The 21,177-nt window shown below is 38.4% G+C and overlaps 1 protein-coding gene across 1 annotated transcript in view; it reads right to left on the bottom strand.

The window, feature by feature from the left end:
* SLC10A7 (solute carrier family 10 member 7) overlaps positions 1 to 21,177 on the bottom strand; it is a 160,189-nt gene that overhangs the window by 26,986 nt on the left and 112,026 nt on the right. The window contains exon 7 of the mRNA XM_014949813.1: positions 8,722 to 8,805. Within this exon, the coding sequence (XP_014805299.1) occupies positions 8,722 to 8,805 (84 nt within the window). The remainder of the gene's footprint in view (positions 1 to 8,721; positions 8,806 to 21,177) is intronic.

The following is a 21,177-nucleotide window of genomic DNA, read 5'->3' as shown; positions in this document are numbered from 1 at the left end:
GTAATTATCACAGTCCCCTTTGCATCAACAGACAATTCCAAGTGCAACTTTGGGAATCTTAAAAATCTGACATCTTCAGCAATTTCATGACGGTAGATAATCGAAAGTGATCCATGGAACATTTTAATATTTAAATAGCTAGCGATGCACCAGAAGTTTTTAATTAAATTATAACTCAAGCTTGAAAAGCAAAAGTGCATGTGTTGTGGGAGTTTAAATAATTCAAACTCTGAATATCTAGAGTTTTTGTAAATCCAAAGACAAATGCCATTTGCACGCTTTTAGAATACCAGAATTAACACATAAAAACAAGGAAACCTCCTGTACTTAGTGGAACTTTTGCACTTTCAGGAAACAGAATCTGAAGTTGTTTTTCAAGAATTTTTTAGAAACAACTACAAATTTTAAAGTAACTTCAACTTTCAAATTGTGCCACTTACTACAGGACTAAGCCTCAGCAGATACAATGCATCTATTTCAGTCCTGCCTGGGGAGTCGCTTTTAGTTTTTCTCTTTACTTTATTTGCTTTGAAAAAACTTTTTAAAGCTTTTATCATACAGCTGCAACTTGTGTTAATTTTTCAGCAATCACATTATCTTGCCTAATTTCTCCCGAGACTTCCCAATGTTCTCTGTTACCATGCTCTTTCAGATCCTGAAGCGCTTCTACCAGAGGGCTCCAAAGGTGCCTCGTTACCTTCCCATAGAGGTACCATTAATAACCACCACCACTATGGGTTAAATGATACAGAACATTTTAGAGGTATTCAAGATTAGTATCAAAGCATCACCACCAATGTTACTGCAGGACCTTCTCACACACTAACTGCCAAAGGCTGCAGGATTGACCTCACAGCTATCTATCAGCTTTCCTCACTGCCTTCCCAGCTAGTTTGCATGTGTCTCAATAGGGAAGTCCTGGAAGCCATCTACACCAGTGACCACCACAAACAGACTTCACTGGCCACATGGCAGGGCACATAATAAAAACGTGGCGCGTGGGGTTCACGCAGAGCTAAGCAGGCTGAAGCCCAGCACTCACCTCCCAGCACTTCTGTGATTCCCACTGATGAAAAATAACATATTTACAAGAAAACCGTGTAAGGGAATGCTCAACACCCCAGTGAAAACACTCAGCTTTAAAATTTCACACTTGCCAGATGTTAAAGAGAGAACGTAACTCAGAATATGTGGCCAAACTCCTGAAAGAACATACAATGGAGCTCCTTCAGCCACCTCCGTATATGCTACCGGGTAGGAATAAACCACTACATCGATGAAAGAAAAGCTGAGGGAAGACATTTAGTGCACAGTGTGAAAGACATCAAATGGGAAGACCAGGTTAGTCTAATTTGAGCAGATTTGGGACTCTGTAATTATCAGAAGCCAAAAGCAAAGTTCTTCACCTCTAAAGTGAGTGTTTTCTAAGGAAGTTCAAAAAAAATCCTAGTATCCTATAAAACAAGGTCACATTAGAAAAAGGAAAAGTTACTTAAGACCACCATTTTATTCATGGTACTTCCAGAGGACTTATACTGAAAGTAATGAGATGTTGAAAAAGAAAAGTGATGGTTAATTATGCCACAGTGCAACTTATACTGGAGGCATTTATTACACAAACAAATTGTACCTTGTGCCTGTACAACGTACAATTATAACATATATGACAATAATAACAATTTTACATGGATTGGTATATAAGAGAAGGAAAAAACATTTTAAAAATGAAACTGCAAGCAGCATTTCCCCAAAATCTTCAATCAGGTGATGTCTTCTTTGAATATCCCACTCTGTCTCGTGTGGCATTATTGTGAATCAACAAGCATAAAAACCAGTACAGCTTCTTACTGCACATTGTATTTTAAAGAAAATGACATAGTCAGACCCTGAAGAACTAAACTGTAGCTTCAGAAAATCATCTAATCAACCCAGTGTCATGTTAAATGTATACTGTAAAAACACAGACAGAATACATCCTAATGCAGAATCCCATATATTTGGATCTTCTCACAAGGTTCAAGAAGATCTGTAATTCAGAGGTCAATTCAGCCTACAATCGTTGATTCAAGGTAATCAAAATTCTTGTGTAACCGAAGAAGGGAGAAATATAACCCTACAAGTATCTGTAAAAACTCAACTAGATTTTTCACAGGGAAGCTCATGTCAGCTGATTCATTTTGACTGAAAAACAATCCATTTGTTACTTATTCATGCCCTGCAGAGTTGTTTCAGGACAAGGATGCTTTGAAAGCCTTTTAATTCTTAACCCAATTCTGTAACTTTTCAGGGTTAACCCAGAACTTAAAAAAAAAAAAAAAAAAAAGAAAAAAGGGAAGATTTGTAGTGAAATAATCATAAATCCCACAAATACAATCAAGACAACACAGAGTGAAGCACAGAGCCAGCCAGGCAGCGAAACCTCGTTGTTCTGTGGTGCCGGCACTCTCTGACAGGAAGTTTAATAGAGGTTGAAAAGCCACGAGCAACGCAGATTGAAATGATTCAATAAAGAATCTCATAAGTAATTCGGAGTCTGCCCAGAGATATTAAGCTACAGTTGTCTGCAAACACAGCAACAGCTAACACAATCATTTTTTGCATGTTACGGCCAGACTCAGGCACCGGACTAGTTGAGATGACAAAGTCCAGTAATTCAGAGTACATACCAGTACAATGGGGGCAACCGAGAGACAAGCAAGAGAAAAACAAGCAGTTAAGAAAACATCTGAACTGAAACTCCTGTGAAAAGACCAACTTACAGCCCGGGGTAGAAACGCAAACGACTGACTCCCAAAAGAGATGCATCAGACTGGCAAACTGATGGAGAAGAGCCAAAAAGGGAGTACTCTTCAGATGCAATAATTCTACTGTTTCTAATGAAAGGGAATACCTCACATAAAAAAAAATGCAGTTAAAAACATCTCAGGGCGGGGTGGAGGCAAAGATGTTGGAAGAATAATCATTCTGTGACAAAATAATAATAATTTTAAAACATACTATGGAGGGGAAAATACTGCAAGGTGCTCCCATAGTGCAGAGAATGTAGGCACAATTTTTTAAGATACAACCTTGCAACCCATATCCCTCCTGAGACTCCTGCAGAATTACTTCTGCAAGGAGGGCTTTGGGGCCTCTGGTCCTAGAGCAGTGATCACATGAAGCACAATAAATTGCAAAGGTTTTTGTGCAGATTTAAATGCCTGTGTCAAAGAACAAGGAATTTGTGATGGCTGACCCAGGGGCTGCACATGAAAGAACATGGCGAATCCTCTCCTCAAACTGTGGTTTAGCGGAAAGAAGAGAGAAAGAAAAGCAAAACTTTGTAGTAGGTGGTATTTTTTAAATAGCCTGCATGATGAAAGTGGCTGATAAACTCACAGAAAAGTTAAATGATAAAAGAACATAAATCTGTCCATCAGGTAACTACCTCCTGGTGACTATGTTCTCGCAATCTCCAAAGGTTTTTGGAAAGGCATCAGCTCAAATTTGCTTCAAAACACAGTTCTAGGCTCAAACTTTCCTCTTGCCCAGGATTTAATTTTTAACAACAAAGGAATGTAATTACACGTGAATTAACAGTTGTCTCCCCATTTCAATTCAGTTCTTTTAGCAGAATGGTTGCATCTACAGTATTTTTCCTCCAGACTGCTTTGTATCCTGCCATAACCTCCTTATCTCAACACCAGGCTCCCCAAGCAATGGGCTAACTGCTCCCGTGCTTAATTCACTTAACATTCCCTGGACAAAGAAAAGCAACCTGCTATTCCAGGAAAGCAGGTAAATAATGTTTATCTATTATAAAATCATGAAAATAGCAGAAGATATACTGCAGAAAAACAATTCATATATCTAATTGTACTTCAGTAACAGTCACACTGTATACCCAGAGAAATCTGTCAGTAAGATACAGCTAGAACATTTCCACCTGCCTGCTCAAGTGCTGGACATACAAGATAAGAAATGCAATAAACAATGTAATTCATTAATGCTCATTATTAATTGAACTAAATAAGGCAAGGAGCTCCCCCCATGTACATGGAATGGAATAATATCTGACATTTGTAATACAGTACATCTTTTAAAAATTATCTAGAACTTCAACTTAATTTTTTTTAAACCCATGAAATGCAAAGAGCCCAGTTATGAAGTCACTTTTTCTGTTTCCATTATACACACAAGAGTATTTCTTGGTATTTACTTCTTACACAAAATAGATTTTTCCTTATTCTATCAAGTCTTTTGGACCGATTTAATCTTTAACAGAATTTACAGTGGTTTTACTGCACTTCTGCTCCTCTTGCTTATTATTCTATTGGTATGTACTTCTAAACGCCTGGAAAACCCACCTGGGGCTTTAACACTTCAACAAAGAAACACAAAACACTTTTCTGTGTTGAAACACGGAAGCAAACAAGCTGAAACTATGCTGGATTATCACTACACCTAAATGCAGCAGTCACCTTATTCGCTTTGTCTTTTAAAGGTAAGATTCCCTAACTCATTCTTAACTAATATTATTACCACTTAGAGCAACAGACCTTTGCAATGAACTCTGCAATACAAAATTTCCTTCTGAAAAAGCCTTGACTGAACCTGATATTTGCAACAGTTCACTAACTTTTCAGTATCTCTTCTTATATAGTGATGGTAAACCAAGAAAGAAGAGTGTATGGAATACTGGGAAATATTTCAGTGAAGCACGGAAGACAGGAAAGGGGGAAAAATTGGAAAAGAAGTGAACTAAGGTGACGACGACTGTGAAAACTCACAGAAAGAATCAGACACTGGAATGGAAGGGAGATAATGCAGGTTGTAGAAATGACATAAATGAGAAGGAACATCCTTCACAGATTTCTATAGCATAGCCACCCTCCACATAACCAAGGTCTGCATGGCAGTTCAAAGGTACAGACGCTTGCCCAAAGCACAGCTTGTATCACTTCAGCCACACTCTGTCCTGATAATTTCATAGGGACTGTACCTGTGTGAAGGCACGCATTCTCCTGCTCCTATATACTGCTATAAAATATCAAACTTTATGGTTCACCCAGCTTTCTATATCTTCTAGGACATCAACAAATGTAAAATCTATCCTTATTTTACAGAGCGCGCAATCTAATATTTCTTTTCTGAAGGTGGGATGGAAAAAACCCCATTTTTGCAATCTTACAAGCAGCTTGTTTTCTTTCCTCATCTCACCAGACTCCCCTGAAAGCTATCTTACTCCATTATGTCAGTCAGTTTACTCCCAAGAGAAAGCTCCCGACACATATACACCTTCAAAGCAAGTTTTGCAAAACCCACCCAAGGCCACTTTCAAAATTAACTTTCACATTTTGGGGTAATTTACAACTGTTGCTTTAAAACCTTACAAACAGGTGCAACATGGCAAAACTGTAACAGGAGCCTGTAGCAGCTGCAGGTTTTCTTCCTATTTTGTATTTCTGTGGAGATGAGGTTCTGATCCCTGTTAGAGCCAAGCGTCAGAAAACTGCGGTCTGAAGGCTGTTTTTCTGCCATCTCATTTTTCTGCAACAAGCTTCCAGAAGCACTCGTCTCCCAAGGTACCACTCCTCCTCCTTGCAGCTCCCTTGGACTTTGAAGAGAAAGTAGGGCTACTTCCATGTGGATTTAAGTTACAAGAACGAAAGGATTTGACATTGCCTTTTCTTAAAACACTTTCTTTAACTATTGTTTCCCCCACCCACCCACTATAAACAAATACTAGGTTTAGGTGAACAGTACCTTCTATTCCCTAGCAGCTGCCACCTACCTTGCCCTTTCAATTTTTTATTCTTTAAAAATAAATACATTGCTAAGCTTTTTAGTTTCGATTTCACTGACAACTTGTATTGCAACATAGCACCCTTTTAGAGTTGTGGTTATAAGCACACCTCCCAAATGCTGATAGGGTTCCTCCGGAACATTTTGGGCAACGATGCAGAAGGCACTTAAAATCCTTTACTTGTAGGACATCAAGATTTTTTTTGTGTGACCAGATTCAGCGAGGATTTCTGTGCAACTGGCTTCATTTTATAGATTTGGGAAGAAGAACTACTTAGAATCATAACATTAATTTTAGCTTTAGTTAAGGTCTGTTTAATGTGAAGTGCCCACTTTACGCTGGCAGACAAATTACCAATGGGGCAACTAGAGAATGCATGAATGATAATGTACAGACAAGCTTTTTATTATTTATTCATAGAAAACAGCGGGTTTTGGTGTGCTGCTTTGAAAAATGTTCAAACTAGTAGAATATAATGAAAGCACAGTGAAAATTCTATTTCATTAACATTTAATCATAAATCGCTCTTTAATATAAAACATAAAATAAAAGTCTGTCATAAGCACTTAGGTGTAGAGAATGGAGAAAGTCTGCAAAAAGAGGAAAGGAAAAATTGCAGTGGTTTTCACTGTTCCCGTTATCTGTCACTTCAGAAGAAAAAAATAAGCAAAGAAACAACAGTCTTCAGCCAAATCTCACAACTGGTCTTAAAGAAACTGCTTAGGCATTTCTCAAAACCTTCTATTTTTGCTGGCTAAAAGTATTATAGACAAGGAAACAATTACTTTAGCAAAATCACAACAGCTCAGGAGCAGCAATCTTCACCAGAACTCTACTATCCAGGAAAAAAAGAATCAGAACGTCAAGCTGCCAGAACAAATTCAAAAATCTTTTCCACGAAATATCTATTACCGTGTTTATCATCTAACAAGTATTCTCAAATTCCCCTTAGAGGTATACAAGAGTGGTGCACAAAAAGCAAGCTCTTATGCACTACAGATCTTCAAGGCTTATAGAATATTAGATTATGCCTCTTTTCAAGACCTCTTGTCAGAGAGGTCTTATTCTTTACTCTATAAATACAAATGCAATAGTATACCATCAATACTGATTTAGTAACGTCATTAGTAATTAGCAAAAAAACATCTGTAGACACAGAGGATGGAGGCCACCATGCATTTTTAGGTTTGGAGAACCTGGAGATCTCTGACAAGGAACACAGCAATTCTTCTTCTTCTTGAAGACTATCTATCAGTAACTGCTATCTGTAAGAATCAGTGCCTTTCTGATAACGTATCATCTTCCTCCTCTTTTATCAGTTCTTTACCTATCAAATGGCAGCCACCACCTGAGCAGAGCCTGTACCTGCAGCCCCTTACACATTTCATTCTCAGTGCCTAGAAAAAGGTGTTGGACTCCTGTCAGTCTCAACACACTGAAAAATTGTTTGAGAAACAACAGAAAATAAGCATCAATTACACTATTGTGACTTCTTTCTCCCAGCCATCATTAAAAATTCCGATAAGTCAGCCAAGGAACCAAAACCCTCGATACATTTTGCCATAAAGCAAACAAAAAACCCAAACAAAACAAATCTAAAAGCACCTTCTCATCTGCTTTGCTTGTATCCCAGGGGCTGCTCAAACAGCCAGCTCTGCAGCCTGCTCGGGAAATGAGCGTTTAGGCAACACAGGTTTTCCCAGAGGCGAGATTTTTTTAAAGGAAAATAAAGCCCTTGGAGAATGCTTCCTTTAAGCAGCTTTTTCTGTTTTACACTGATGTGGATCAAGCATTAAGCCTCTGTTGATCACAGCTGAGTTAGGAAGGCTGAAGAGAAGCAATCCTCCAAGCAGGAAGGTTCTAAGCTCATTTTTTTTTCTCCCCAATCCAGCTCTTTGCTATCAGGTAACCTTACCAGGCATTCTTCCACTGACTTTTCTGCTGAACGGTATGACTCTGCGTGGTAAGGAATTGACGTGGCCACGAAATGATAAATTAGAAGTAATTGCTGAAACTGTCATTCATGAATTGTGGGCCATTATCTCTTAATGCATCTGGGATCCCAGAGTGGGGAACTTGTGATTCACAAAGCAATATTCTGTTGCTCTGCTGCATGTTGTGCAACAGCTCAGTAAACTCCCCATCTAGATGGGAGCAGACCCATCCCTGTATCTTTTGGTGTCAGTCCTTTTCTTGCTTGTTGTTTTCCCTGATTTTTGGATATTTTTGGATATCCACCTTCAAAAATGGCTTCTCTACCCATCTGGGCAGTTTGGTTTACCTTTGCACAGTTGTACTTAATCAAGACAATCAACGCCAACTACCCTTGATGGTTTTGATCTGTAGCTATCCCTTAGACTTCCTCTCTTCCAAATCCTCTGAACAATCAAGTGCAATAATTTCAGAAAAAAATTGTGCTTAGAGTAATTTGAGCTGTTGATCGTTCACTTCCAGAAACTGCTTCAAATCCTTTTAAAAGGAGAATCATCCTATTTCTTGTTGAAGTGTATTTATAAAACCCAAACTCTTAAATACATGTGATTGTGTTACACAAGCTTTAAGATTCTACACAGAGAGAACTTCCTTCATCATCCAGGCAAAGGGCATGTGACAAAAGGACTATATAGTATTCTCAAAGCTCATTTGTATGGGGCTGGAATTTCTCACAGTCTGGGCTGCCATTTTTCCCACTTTATGTTCACAAACTCCCTCCTCGATATGCAGTAGCGTATGTTTGTGGTAGTGAGGGACAGATGCTCAATCTCAACAAAGATCAATGTGGCTCCAGGGAGCACTGTAGCATCTTTTCTCTGATATTAGACTTCACTATCCCGAGGCTGTTCCTATGTGGCAGCTTACTGGGTTGCCAGTCTGTCTTTAAGATAGCGCTCTTTATCTTATTTTTTTAAATAAGAATGTATATTTAAAAGACATACCTGTCCAATAATAAGGGGGACTACAACAGTCATAAACAGCTGCGAGAATATAGATGTAAAAGGCACAGAGGAGGATGATCCAAGCTACAAAATAAAAATATACCATTAATATTGCGCTTTTTCTTAGTATCTGCAAATTTCATACACAGATATCGCACATTAATATACATTTTATTTTATGCATAAAAACTTGGAAGTCTGGGCACAAACTTGGAAGTATGTGCACACATGTTTAGTTGTTAAGTCACAATAAAGCATTTGGTATTCCACAGTAACAAAACTAAAACAATCTCTGCTTGATTATTTTATAACCTAAGGTAATAGTTCCATCAATATTCATTTAATTGAAACCCTGCTACACATATATGCAAAGTAAATCATATAAGCATTCATAGGATGATAGTCTAAAAAGATAGGGAGTGAATCTTCCTAACTAAGTAGTTAGCTCAACTAACCTTACCATTTGTATAAATATCAAGCAACAAAAATCCGTGTAGTTATTTCAAATAAATAAATTAATAATTAATAATAAAGTGAAGACATTCACGTGTTTTATTTCAATGATGTTAAAGAAGAGATCTATTCAAAGTATGTTACTATTCTTTCACTGAGACAGTGACACGTTTAGTCTTCATGTAGGTGATCCCTTAATTACAACAGTAAATGCTAAAAGTACATTTTAAAGATGCAGGTAAAACAGGTGAACCCAACACAGTCACTGGGATTTTTGCAACCTACTTCAGAATGCTTAAGAAAATATTCACTATTTTTTACATCCTGATTGGACTTGTTTTATGCTAGGTCATTGAAAAGTTTCATTTGATGTAATTTAAAATATCTTTAAGAGCAATAGAATATGCATTAAGAAATGTACAGTAAGAAGACTGAAATAGCATTGTCACAGCTTTCACAGACAACTGTTTGCTTCATGAAGAGGGTATATGCCCTATCGCTGAGGACTTCACAGATCCACATTATTTTATATTTTGCACTCCACTTTAAAGATCCTCAAAACAATTACAGAAATCAGCGTCTTTTCAGCTCCACCTAAATGATGCCGATTTTCTAAAAGACCCTCACATACATCATTCTCAGAAATTCCGCTCAGACTGCATTATACTTTTGACACTTATTTTCCTTTCAAAGCTACCTGCAGGCATGATAGACAAGGTGATCACACAATCCAGTCACTTCCTATAACTCTGCCTAGACAAATCAACATATGGCCATAAAAGTGGGTTTGGCATAAAACCAGATTCTTCAGAAATTCAAAGAACAAAAAACCTCAGAAATTTCACGTATTGAAATATTTTACTTTATTCAGAAATGCACAACTGCAACCTTTATCTACAGAAAACAATCTGATGAGAAAACACCAATTCTTCCACTTTTGCAGTGGTTTACATGTATATGTGCTGTTTTTGTAAATGCTTTTTGTATGTGTAATGCTTGGGAAAACGCTGTACACACCGGCAGGGCTGTCTGTATGCAAGCTGAGCTTTTGGTGCACACAGGTGGCATCAGAACTGGGATCTAGTATGAAATCGAATTGACTTCTGACACTAGGAAATCATGGGAATTTTGAGTGTTGCTTAGAATTTAAGAGTGTGAAACCAGACCAAATCTACTCTTTTTTTTTAAACATACTCTACCCTTCGCTTTAATATGTTCTTTTCTGAATATACTCTAGGTAGAGAACCTTGGGCAGAATGTATGGGATAGGGCTGTTTCCTAACCAATACCTTAATTAGCAACATCAGGTAAGCCTCAGTTTGGCCATTTAATAAATTACAGCATCTCATCCTCATCACCTTCCATTTTAACAACGTGGGCACAAAAGATGGTCGGAGGGGACCTGAGGATGATGTCATCATTGATACTTTTGGTCTGCAAGTAGGGTGCAAGTGAAAGCACCGAGAATTAAGGAGCCTAAATTTTCCACAGAGGCACGAGGGAGAAGTAAGGGCTTGGAGGGGAAGATTGAGATCACCCACAGGAGTACACGAAGTACAGGCAGCACAGCTACTCCATCCCCAAGGGACACAGGGCTCTCCGCATGATTCCTTGCAGAAAGTGGAGCAGAAAACTCCATCATACCACTCATGATCTCCTTGTTGTTTTAATTCTTGTAAGGAGCTTCTGAAATTTTAAAAGGTTCATAGTTTTTCAAACTGTATTTGGATTTATTTTTTTTTCTACATGCTGAGGAGCTAAAAGCATTACTTACTGTGTATTCGAGGAAGCTTTTTCAAGTGAAAGTGAAGATTTTTAAACTTTAAAATCTGCCTGGGTCACAGAAGACTGAATCTAACCAAGCAGTCTGCGTGCCAGGACCCTCTGCATAGCTTCAGAAAACCATGACACTTTGGCAGAGGCTCTTGTGCATTTTTATAAAAACTTTGATTAGACTTCTCCCACGACTTTAAAGTTTTATGCTCAGTGGATGCATAATCAGTTTCTAAGCCAGGAAAAAAAATAATTGTTCAACAATATAACTGCTGAAAAAGGCAGCCATTTGAACAGCAATAGTCTTGCCAGCTTTTGTAAATATTACTTCAAATCTCCAAGCTGTTGTGGATTCTTAAGTACGTGGTATATGTAAGGATATGCTTTGGTTTGGGTGTGGGGTTTTTTATTTAGTTGGTTTGGTTTTTCACATAATTAGAAACTGAATTACAAGTATTGTGTTGGGACGCTAAATCAATTTACTTAGGAAAAGTAAAATTATTTTATTCAAAGAAACATTCTTTTAAATCAGGATATTAGGGTATGGTTCTTCACCTTGTCAACTTCACCCCACCCATTCAGGCTCATCTCACTGTCACCTGGACCACCGAAAGGCAGGCATTTCAGATAACCATCTCACCCTGATGCCATTTTAAACAAAACAGAAATCCACGTCAGCCCAAAATGTCTAAATAAATAAATAAATAAAATATGCATTAACCATCCTTTTATCCAGAGGAAGTGAGTTCTTCAACTGCATCTGGTTTGTAAGGGGAAAACCATCTCTCCTTCTTGTAGAAAAAAGTCAAGTTTTTCTGCTTCTAATATGACTCCTCTCTTGCATAATCCTACAACCACACTATTTTTGATCCTGTTTCAGTTCTATAGTTGAGAATTATATTCTTCTGCCGGTCTCCAGCACCTTCCTTAGTTTCTACAGAGAAGTGTGGACCTAGCTTTTTGGTGGGGGGGTCCTTAAGAGGTCCTAACTGCTACACCACACCTGGGCAGAGAGATCTGGAGCAGCGTGTTTGCTAAGCTCTGCCCCTGCTTTGTGCACTGCTATGGTATTAGACTTCCCTGTCCCACTTATGGTACTTCTTCAAATAGATTTCTGAACTTTGTTTCCCTTCAGCATATGATGACAATAACTTCAGTGGACTGCTTTTTATCAGAATCTGTTAAGCAACGTCCATAAACCCTTGCATTACCTTAATCTTAATTCTATTCCCAGAGAAAGGCACAGAAGATAAAGGCTGAAGAAAAGAGAAGGCAAGAACTTCTCAATCACACAGAAAAAAAAAAAAAAAAAAAGAGGTTTTTAACCCAGACTCTGGACATACAGTGGCTAACCATGAGGAATCACAAATGCTAAAGGACCCTCAGCTAATGGATGTATAACTTGACCAGGACTGCCTCAACAACTGTAGTATGCAAACTCATTTGGCTCACGAATGGAAGTGTCTCATGGACTCTCAGACATTGCCTGTGTTCCAGACTTCTTTTGAACTTGGGTATGTTCATCACATCCATTTTGACACAGAAATGAGAAATAAGGAACAGAGGGAAAAAAAAAAAAAAAAAGGCTTGCTATAATGTTAATCAAACCTTCCTATACATTTATGAATGCAAATACTGTCTGAATGAGTGAATTTGGCTCAAGTTTTAGTTATTGCCTGTGTTCCAGACTTCTTTTGAACTTAGGTATGTTCATCACATCCATTTTGACAGAGAAATGAGAAATAAGGAACAGAGAAAAAAACCAAAAACCTTGCTATAATGTTAATCAAACCATTTACGAATGCAAATATTGTCTGAATGAGTAAATACAATTTGGCTCAAGTTTTAGTTGGATCAAGCTGAGTTCTGTGCTCCATTTGCTGTCATAAAACAAGATTAAAAAAAAAAACAAACAACTAGATGATCTGCATTGTAGAGAGTAATGTGCTCTAGGCGTTGCTGCTTTAGCAGGGGAGTTGGACCAGATGATCTCTAGAGGTCCCTTCCAACTCTGACAATTCTGTGATTCCGCACCAAAATTAGCCTTATGCTAAAATGTCTCATTATATTTGGCTGTCCTCCTTCTTATAATAACCTCCATGCCTAAAAATGAACTTTTCTTCACAGGCAAACAAACAGAGGCAGTACTGTAAGAACTGGTGTAAAAACATCGTAGCAAACTGCTGATTTATAGCTATAAAAAATTTATGCTAAAATGTCTCATTATATTTGGCTGCCCTCCTTCTTATAATAATCTCCATGCCTAAAAATGAACCTTTCTTCACAGGCAAACAGAGGCAGTACTGTAAGAACTGGTATAAAAACATCATAGCATCAAACTGCTGATTTATAGCTATAAAAAAACAATCCAACCAGAATCTCTTATGTAAGATAAAATGTACCATTTAATAAGAAAGCTAACATGAATTTTCACGCCAGCATATTGTCTATGCTTACTTTAGAACACTTTTTAAACAGAAGTTTGATATTGTAAAGTGACCATTATATGCTATTCTGGATAGCAGCATCTCAGTTAAAGGTTTACTAATAAGCCAGGCCTGCCTGAATAGACACACTATTTAAAAAAAATGAAAAATCTTGCTTGGGGAAAGGCACTTTTCACTTAAATATATCTGAGTGATTTCAGAAGGACAACTCAGATGAGCAGGAACTACACCTTCTGCAAATTTTTGCTAGATGTGTCTGTAATGGAAGAGAATTCCAGGCAAATCCTTCCAAACAATCCTGTCACCACACAGTACTTCAAACCTGATCTACAACATTCTTTCTAATTTAGTCCCAAACCTTTATTCTCAAGAGACTGCCTGTTTTAAAAAAACTCCTGGCAAATTATTTAGCGGGTTTCATTATGAGTTTGTGGTAGAAAATCCTTCCAAACAATCCTGTCACCACACAGTACTTCAAACCTGATCTACAACATTCTTTCTAATTTAGTCCCAAACCTTTATTCTCAAGAGACTGCCTGTTTTAAAAAACTCCTGGCAAATTATTTAGTGGGTTTCATTAGGAGTTTGTGGTAGGAACATTGGCTTATCCTTAATTGATAGGATATATTTAACTGTTTGTTTAGCGGGTTTCATTATGAGTTTGTGGTAGAAACATTGGCTTATCCTTAATTGATAGGATATATGTAACTGTTTGTGGTTAAAACAAAAAGCAAAAAAACTAACCAAACAAATTGTCTTGCATAAAAACAAGACAATTCCACTTCCCAGCCTAGACTGCCTCCACAAACCAAATGGTCCATTCTCATCTTTCTGGCTGAGCGGGCAGGTATCACCATGGGTGTTCCCACATCTACAACTGCCAGTGACTCAGAAGAAACACACCTCCTACCAGTCACACCAAATTATAATCCAGTGCCACACGCGGTGCACATATTGAGTCCACTTTGGAGGCGGCTGTCCTCTGGGGCCTCACTGTTCCAGTGTTCTCCTGCAAATAACATGTTTCCTCAGGCTGGGTTTTTGTGCTCTTCAGACACCATCAGCCAGCTTCAGCCTCGCTGTTTGTTGAGCACAGACAAGGAAGCGAGACACGGCTGAAAAGAGGGCAGAACCAAGAGGGAAGGTCACTGGCTGCCCGCTTATGTGAGATGTTTAATTTAAGCTTTTCATTTCCACCTTCAGGTCAGGCTACTCTGATACCTATCTTTTTAAATGTTGTCTTCAGGGCTGTATCATCACTGCTTCTGGTTATTCCCATTGAGTCCAGATTCAGCTGCCTTAGAGGCTTGGCTACACCACCCCATGTGCTAATCACGTTATGTCCTGTTGTGGATGACAGCCCTGTTACAGAAAGGATGTGGAAGGCAATGCACTTTTAGGAAAGATGTGGATGGGATTCAGTTCAGTAATAAAGGACAACAAACAAGAGTGACCAGCTGAATTAAGTCCTCCCTTGCTTTGGACTCTCTCTGGAACCCTTATCCTGACTTAGTCATTGCAGTATGCTACATTACAGCAGAAAAGTATGCACATCGCCCTCAGTACCCATGTACTTAGCAAATAGAAATGCTTTGCAGTGAATACACTGCAATGGGCACTAACTTTAAGGATGCTGAGGCTCTGTAAGTAGGAAATGTCCATGCCACTCCATGGGAATGGCACTGATGGGCACCTATGAGTTCCACAGTGCCCGGCTTCAGATTTCAGGTAGGCTGAAAGAGATGAAAGCTTTGTTCCTACGTAACATTTCACAGCAGTCTAAAGAGAGCTGGCAGGTCAGTAGATGTCCTTCCTACTCCACTGCTTTAAAGGCATTCACATGCAGAGTGTTTAGATACCTCAGTAAGGCAGGCAGAGGAGCTTCATAAAAGATGCCAACTCCCAGCGACTGACCAAAAGTCATTGGTATGGAAATTGTCCCCTTCTAATGGGTGCTAACAGCAGGGGAGGGAAAGAAAGGGGAGACATATCACTGAGAAGGGAGCTTCTAGAATAAGAAAAGAAAGAGCGTTCGTCATTCAAAAGCAAATCGGTTTCAACCTGCACTGGCAGAATCGGAGGTTTCAGAAAGAATCTATTTAAATTTTTAAATAAAGCTTTTACTTCTGCCTATCAAAAACTGCAAGCTGTCTCTTTCGTCAGAGAAAGGGGCAAAAGGTACGACAGAAATCACGTTCAATGGTTTGGCAGCCACATATTTTAACAAATAGATCTTTCATTGTCATTCTTAAAAATTAAAGGTGGAGATAAGTCTCTAGTTCTGCTAAAGAAAAGAGATGTTCTGGTCTTACAGTATATTTGCAAATTCTTGCATATTCTACATGCTTCTGCGGCTATAGGAATTGATTTGGCACAAACATAAAAATAAAAAAACCACCTGTCTTCATATACCGTCCAGTTTTGTTTTTAAAAAAAAATATTAAAATTTCAAAGTTTCATAACAGAAGTGTGGGGAGAAAAAAAAAAAACTAGCAACCCGTCAACTCCCCCCTGCCCCATCCCCTGGCTTGGACGAAGAGACTGTATATTTTGGCCTTCTCTTTTAAAATGGAAGAGACTGTATATTTTGGCCTTCTCTTTTTAAAGTGATCACAGAATGATATGGGGTTGGAAGGGACCTCTGGAGATCATCTAGTCCAACCCCCTGCCAAAGCAGGGCCACCCAGAGCAGGCTGCACACGTGTCCAGGTGGGTTTGGAATGTCTCCAGAGAAGGAGACTCCACCACCTCCCTGGGCAGCCTCTGCCAGGGCTCTGCCACCCTCACAGCAAAGAAGTTCCTCCTCATGTTTAGTGGAACTTCTTATGTTCAATTTTGTGCCCATTTCCTCTTGTCCTGTCCCTGGGCACCACCGAGAAAAGACTGGCCCCATCTTCTTGACTCCCTCCCTTTAGTATTTACAGGCGTTGCTCAGATCCTCCCTCAGCCTTCTCTTCTCCAGGTTAAACACACCCAAGTCCCTCAGCCTTCTCTCATAAGACAGATGTTCTAGGCCCCTCATAATCTTCGAAGCCCTCTGCTGTCCCCTCTCCAGCAGTTCCCTGTCCTTCTGGAACTGGGGAGCCCAGAACTGGACACAGTGCTCCAGATGTGGTCCCACCAGGTCACCAGATCACAGATGTGTGATCCGCAGAGCGGATGTGTGAGTACCAAGCCAATCCAAACATACCTGTCAATTTTAAAGCCTTTTATAGAGCTGTAAAAATAACCATAGATACTCTCAAATATACCAGAGCCACTCTTCCAGTTTACCATGGTAAAATGATCTTGAGGGTTAATGTAAAGAAATGAGATCAAGGGTACAGCCCAAAGGTACCTAAATGAGAGTTAAATAATTCATAACCTTGGAGAGCTGAGACTTAAGGACTAGTATCCAAAAATTCTGCTGCAAACAAAGGGGTCACTAACTGGAAATAAATAGATCAGTAAATACAGGATGATTAAGAACCGTGAATATTATGTATCCGTGAAAAAGGTGACTGTGATGTACCAGAAAAAATAAATAAATCAAGGCAGGGGATACTTGTGACATTGCACAAGGCCTGGATAAGCCCTTGTGAAGAACACTGTGCTGCTGTACACAATTCTTATTACCTGGGCTGAAGAAGGAATTAAAATTGGAACAACTGAAACGCACAAAACACCTCAGAATAAGGGATTTGTTTTGGGGTTTGGTTTTTGGTTTGTTTTTTATATTTATGTTTTAAAGATTAGAAATGCCAGGCTTGTTTAGCCTAGCTGAAGTCTGGGAAAGAGGATAGGATTGCACACTACGTCTGAGGAAAAATCCTTACTTTTAAGTTGAATCATGTTCAGTTTTGAGGTGAATTGCACAGCAAGGAAAAGAGGTGAACTGGGTGAGTCAGGACAGGGTCCTCCTGGTATCTTGATTCTATGATCCTATTAAGATGTGTGGTTGGTTCTGCTGTATAGAAGCAGGTTGTGTACTTAAAAGGCTCCTCTAGCACTGTACAGATGAAAATTTCAAGAGCAAAACCAAGTAGAAAAGAAAGTTCTTCACAGAAACATTACATATTTTAGAGTCTTCTACCTAGACAAATTTAGAATATTTTGTGTGTGTCAGGGAAAGAGAGGACCCCTGTTATTCTCTGACTGTTATTTGTACACAACTTACATACAAAGCCATAAAAGGTGAATTTGAAAAAGGAATAAAACAATTAGGTAAATATTTCATCATTCAGTCATTAAAAATTCTGGTTAATTGTAAAAGCATTTGGATCAGATCAGAGAATTCTTGTCTTTCCAATGATTAAAGAAAAAGGGAATGGTGAGGTAAATAACCAGGTAGAATTAATGATTCACTTTAAATCTTTCCACATGAATGAGTTGATCTGTTAACAGCTAATGCACTATGCTGCTCCCCCCCCAACTCTAATCAGCCTTTTGTCACATACTAGTGAAATCCATTAGCTGCAACTTCCTGATCAACTTCCAAGGCTTTCCAGCTACTAAAATATTTGCATATTTAACGATTCTTTTGACTGGTATCAACTCTCATTTACCAAGTGCTTAGAGAAAAAACAAGACACGGTGTGTAGAAATCCTGTTTAAAAAATCTGTAACGACAGCTCCTTCCAATAAAAAGATTTATGTGAAATACACGGCTTGGAGAAGACTTGGCAAACATTTGAGAAGCATCAACAACTTCTAAAACAATGTTTTAATTTAAGGATTGAAATATGAAGTCAAAAGCCTTCCCAATCAGCTTTCCCAAAAGCTTTCACAATCAGCTCCTAGTTTCATTCATGTCCTTATTCACCAGTCATTTTATTCCAGTTTTCTCTGTGATAGTTGCACAGAATTTCCTTCACTTATCTACTCCTATTTCTTTCAGCAGCGCTACTTTCTAGTACTTATGGCATCACCACTACAATGCCACCATAAAAAAATACCTACTATAAAATTCAGAAATTTGAGAGGATACCAGAAAAGAAAACATCACTGAATAAATCAAGAAAAGGAGCAAGCTGATAAAGCCTTGGGAAGATTCCATTTTGACACAAATGTCATGGTAATCTTCTTTGGTAAAACAGCAAACACGGGAGCAACGCGTGACAGTTACATGGAGGGTTTTGCCAAGTGTAGTTTTAAAAATACACATGAATTTTGCATTGGCTCTTTAACATTCCACGTTAACTGGTTTGCAGGCGTGCTTCTGAAGAATGTAAAGCACATAAAAATGTAAAACACTTACTTATCGCTAACATTTTCTTTGATGGCTTTCAATAAAAAGAAAAAACCAACATAGATTCACACACCTTGACTTTTGTTACTTTGATAGCTAACTGCTGTGCTTCCAACAACTGAAGAGACTGCATCCATCAGGCATAGAGTGTCAACACTATGAGTAATACCAAGAAGGTGGCAGAGCTGGGATACTGTGCCATAAAAACGGCAGCCTTGGCTCCAACAGGTGTGCAGATGACTGACTCCTTGTATTTTGATACCAAATACAATCAATAAAACCATAAGCTTGTGCAGCTTGGGTAAAATTGCTCAACTGACTTTAAGGAGAGAGAGGGCAACTCAATGCCAGTGCAGCTGGAAAGGAACAGAGAAGTTCACACGAGAAAGGTCACTCTGCACCATCCTCTTGCACGGCAGCACAGCATCTATGCTCATAGTGCTTCCAGGGCTAATCCAAGAGATGTGACCTTGCTGAGGCATCAGGCTGACCTCCACCCTGTGCAATACAAAGGCATATGAAATCCCTCAATGCAAATAAAACTGTATTTGTACCTAGTCCTGTTTTTCATGACTGAAGTTACAATCTAAGGACACGTGAGTTGATACAGCTACAACCGTTGCAGACCGCAGTGCTCCTGAAGTTCTGCCTTTCAAACAAAACATCATAAAAAGAATCTGACATCTTGAGGTTATTAAAGAGATCACAGCACTATTATCTTCACAGTATGATGACACCTTTTGTTTAACTGTCTTTTAGTAATGTAAGCATGCCCAAATGCAGTATATTTAAGAATTCAAATAATAAACTGTTACTACAAATCACAAAATGTTATTACAATTAGTAAAGGAAATAACTAAACTGAACATAGAGAACAAGTCATATGGTAAAGATGGACAGTCATACCCAAGTGACTAACTTCTTTGGGCATTACTTAACCTATTCATAGTCATTATTTATTGATAGCAATATAGTTATTTCTAAAAGTAAAATTTAGTCTATGTTGGTGGTTTGATAATTATTTTTTTTTCCCCAATTGCCTTTGAGAAAATAAAACTTATTTCTCAGCTTTAAAAAATTTCACTATCAATCTGTTATCTTTGGCTTCAGCAAGCATATGACCTGAGGAGAGGCAGACAGACAGTATCCTTCTCTGAACCCTTTGGTACACAGCCTCCTAACCATCATTAATGAAACATTGCAGAATGTTGCAAAGAAATGTGAACAGCATAACTCCATGTTAACTTGAAACTGACGTATCTTACAGCACTTTGTTTCAACGCTTTCACTCACCACATATATGAACTCTTAATCAATTATATATAGTTTATGGGACATTGCCCATTTATAACATCTTTGATGGGAATATAACATATTAACTGTTAATAATAAGGGTTAACATGAAGATGATGATACTGCAGATTAAAGCACCTGGAAGCCAGATTCAATAGCTTATTAGGTAAAATGTTAATCAGAGGTATCCGTGGTGAAGACAGGTATTCTTTCAAGTCTAGCTAGGCATCCTCACAAGGATACAGTCCAGTAATTATGTGCACAGTATTTAAGGTTTCGTTAAATCAATCAGAACCTCTTCGAATGCTTTTTTTTGAGTAAGCTTTACACAAGAAGTTTCATAGTGGAAATACACTTTTCAGAAACGTAACTGACAATCTTACGTTCAGCACCATTCATTTAGGATGATAAATTATTTGCAATAAATGCATTATTTATTACAAGCTTCAACATGTCTTTATCAATGTTGTTTAGACAATTTATATTTACATTACTAGGCAATTATGAACAGAAAAGACAGTTCAGAATGTTATATTCTCTGGTGCACATAGGGCAAAATTTAAACCATAACTGTTACCGCAGGTTAAGCTCCAGAACAAAATCAAGCTACTGGACAATGTATTTTATTTCTGGCAGCACTTAAGGTGTTTTACGCACTGTATACAGGGAGACTAACAAATAGTAATACAATATAGCATTCAGACTATTGTAGTATGACTCTGTGGATGAGTTAATGCTCATGAGTACCAAATTCATGAATTAAAATTCACTGAAGGCATTGATTTCAAAGGTCCCTGAATGGTATTCAGAAGCCCAGCTCAGCTACTATTCTTGGCAAGATGTGCTGCTGGGCTGACCCAGGATGGCTGCTCTTCATGTATCAAATTCTCGGCAAAGATCTCAAGGAATTTTAAATGTTTATATACCCCAAGAGAAGTCCTCAAGTTTTGGGCTTTGTGGGAAAAAAAATAAAAATAAAATTGCACCTTTTGTAACTCCCCTATCCCCAGATAAGTTTGTTTATCACTCTGATGAAAAAATAATTAATGTGTGCATTTTCCTCAAGAACAGCTCCAAGTCATATTACAAACCACAAACCAATTAACGTGCGTTTTACACACTTCTTATGCAAGTATCTCCAGGACTGGTAGGAAGAGCGGAGGCATATGCTTTGCCTTCCTGTTCTTGCACATAAAAAGTTTTACCACCTCTTTGGGAAATAACAGTGAAAGCTGCAATTTATAGGACAGAATATCTTGTAAT

This window comes from Calidris pugnax, unplaced genomic scaffold (assembly GCF_001431845.1).
Source record: "Calidris pugnax isolate Ruff unplaced genomic scaffold, ASM143184v1 scaffold42, whole genome shotgun sequence".
Taxonomy (NCBI): Eukaryota; Metazoa; Chordata; class Aves; order Charadriiformes; family Scolopacidae; genus Calidris; species Calidris pugnax.
The sequence above is the reverse complement of the archived record's forward strand: the minus strand, read 5'-3'. Positions and strand labels throughout refer to the sequence as shown.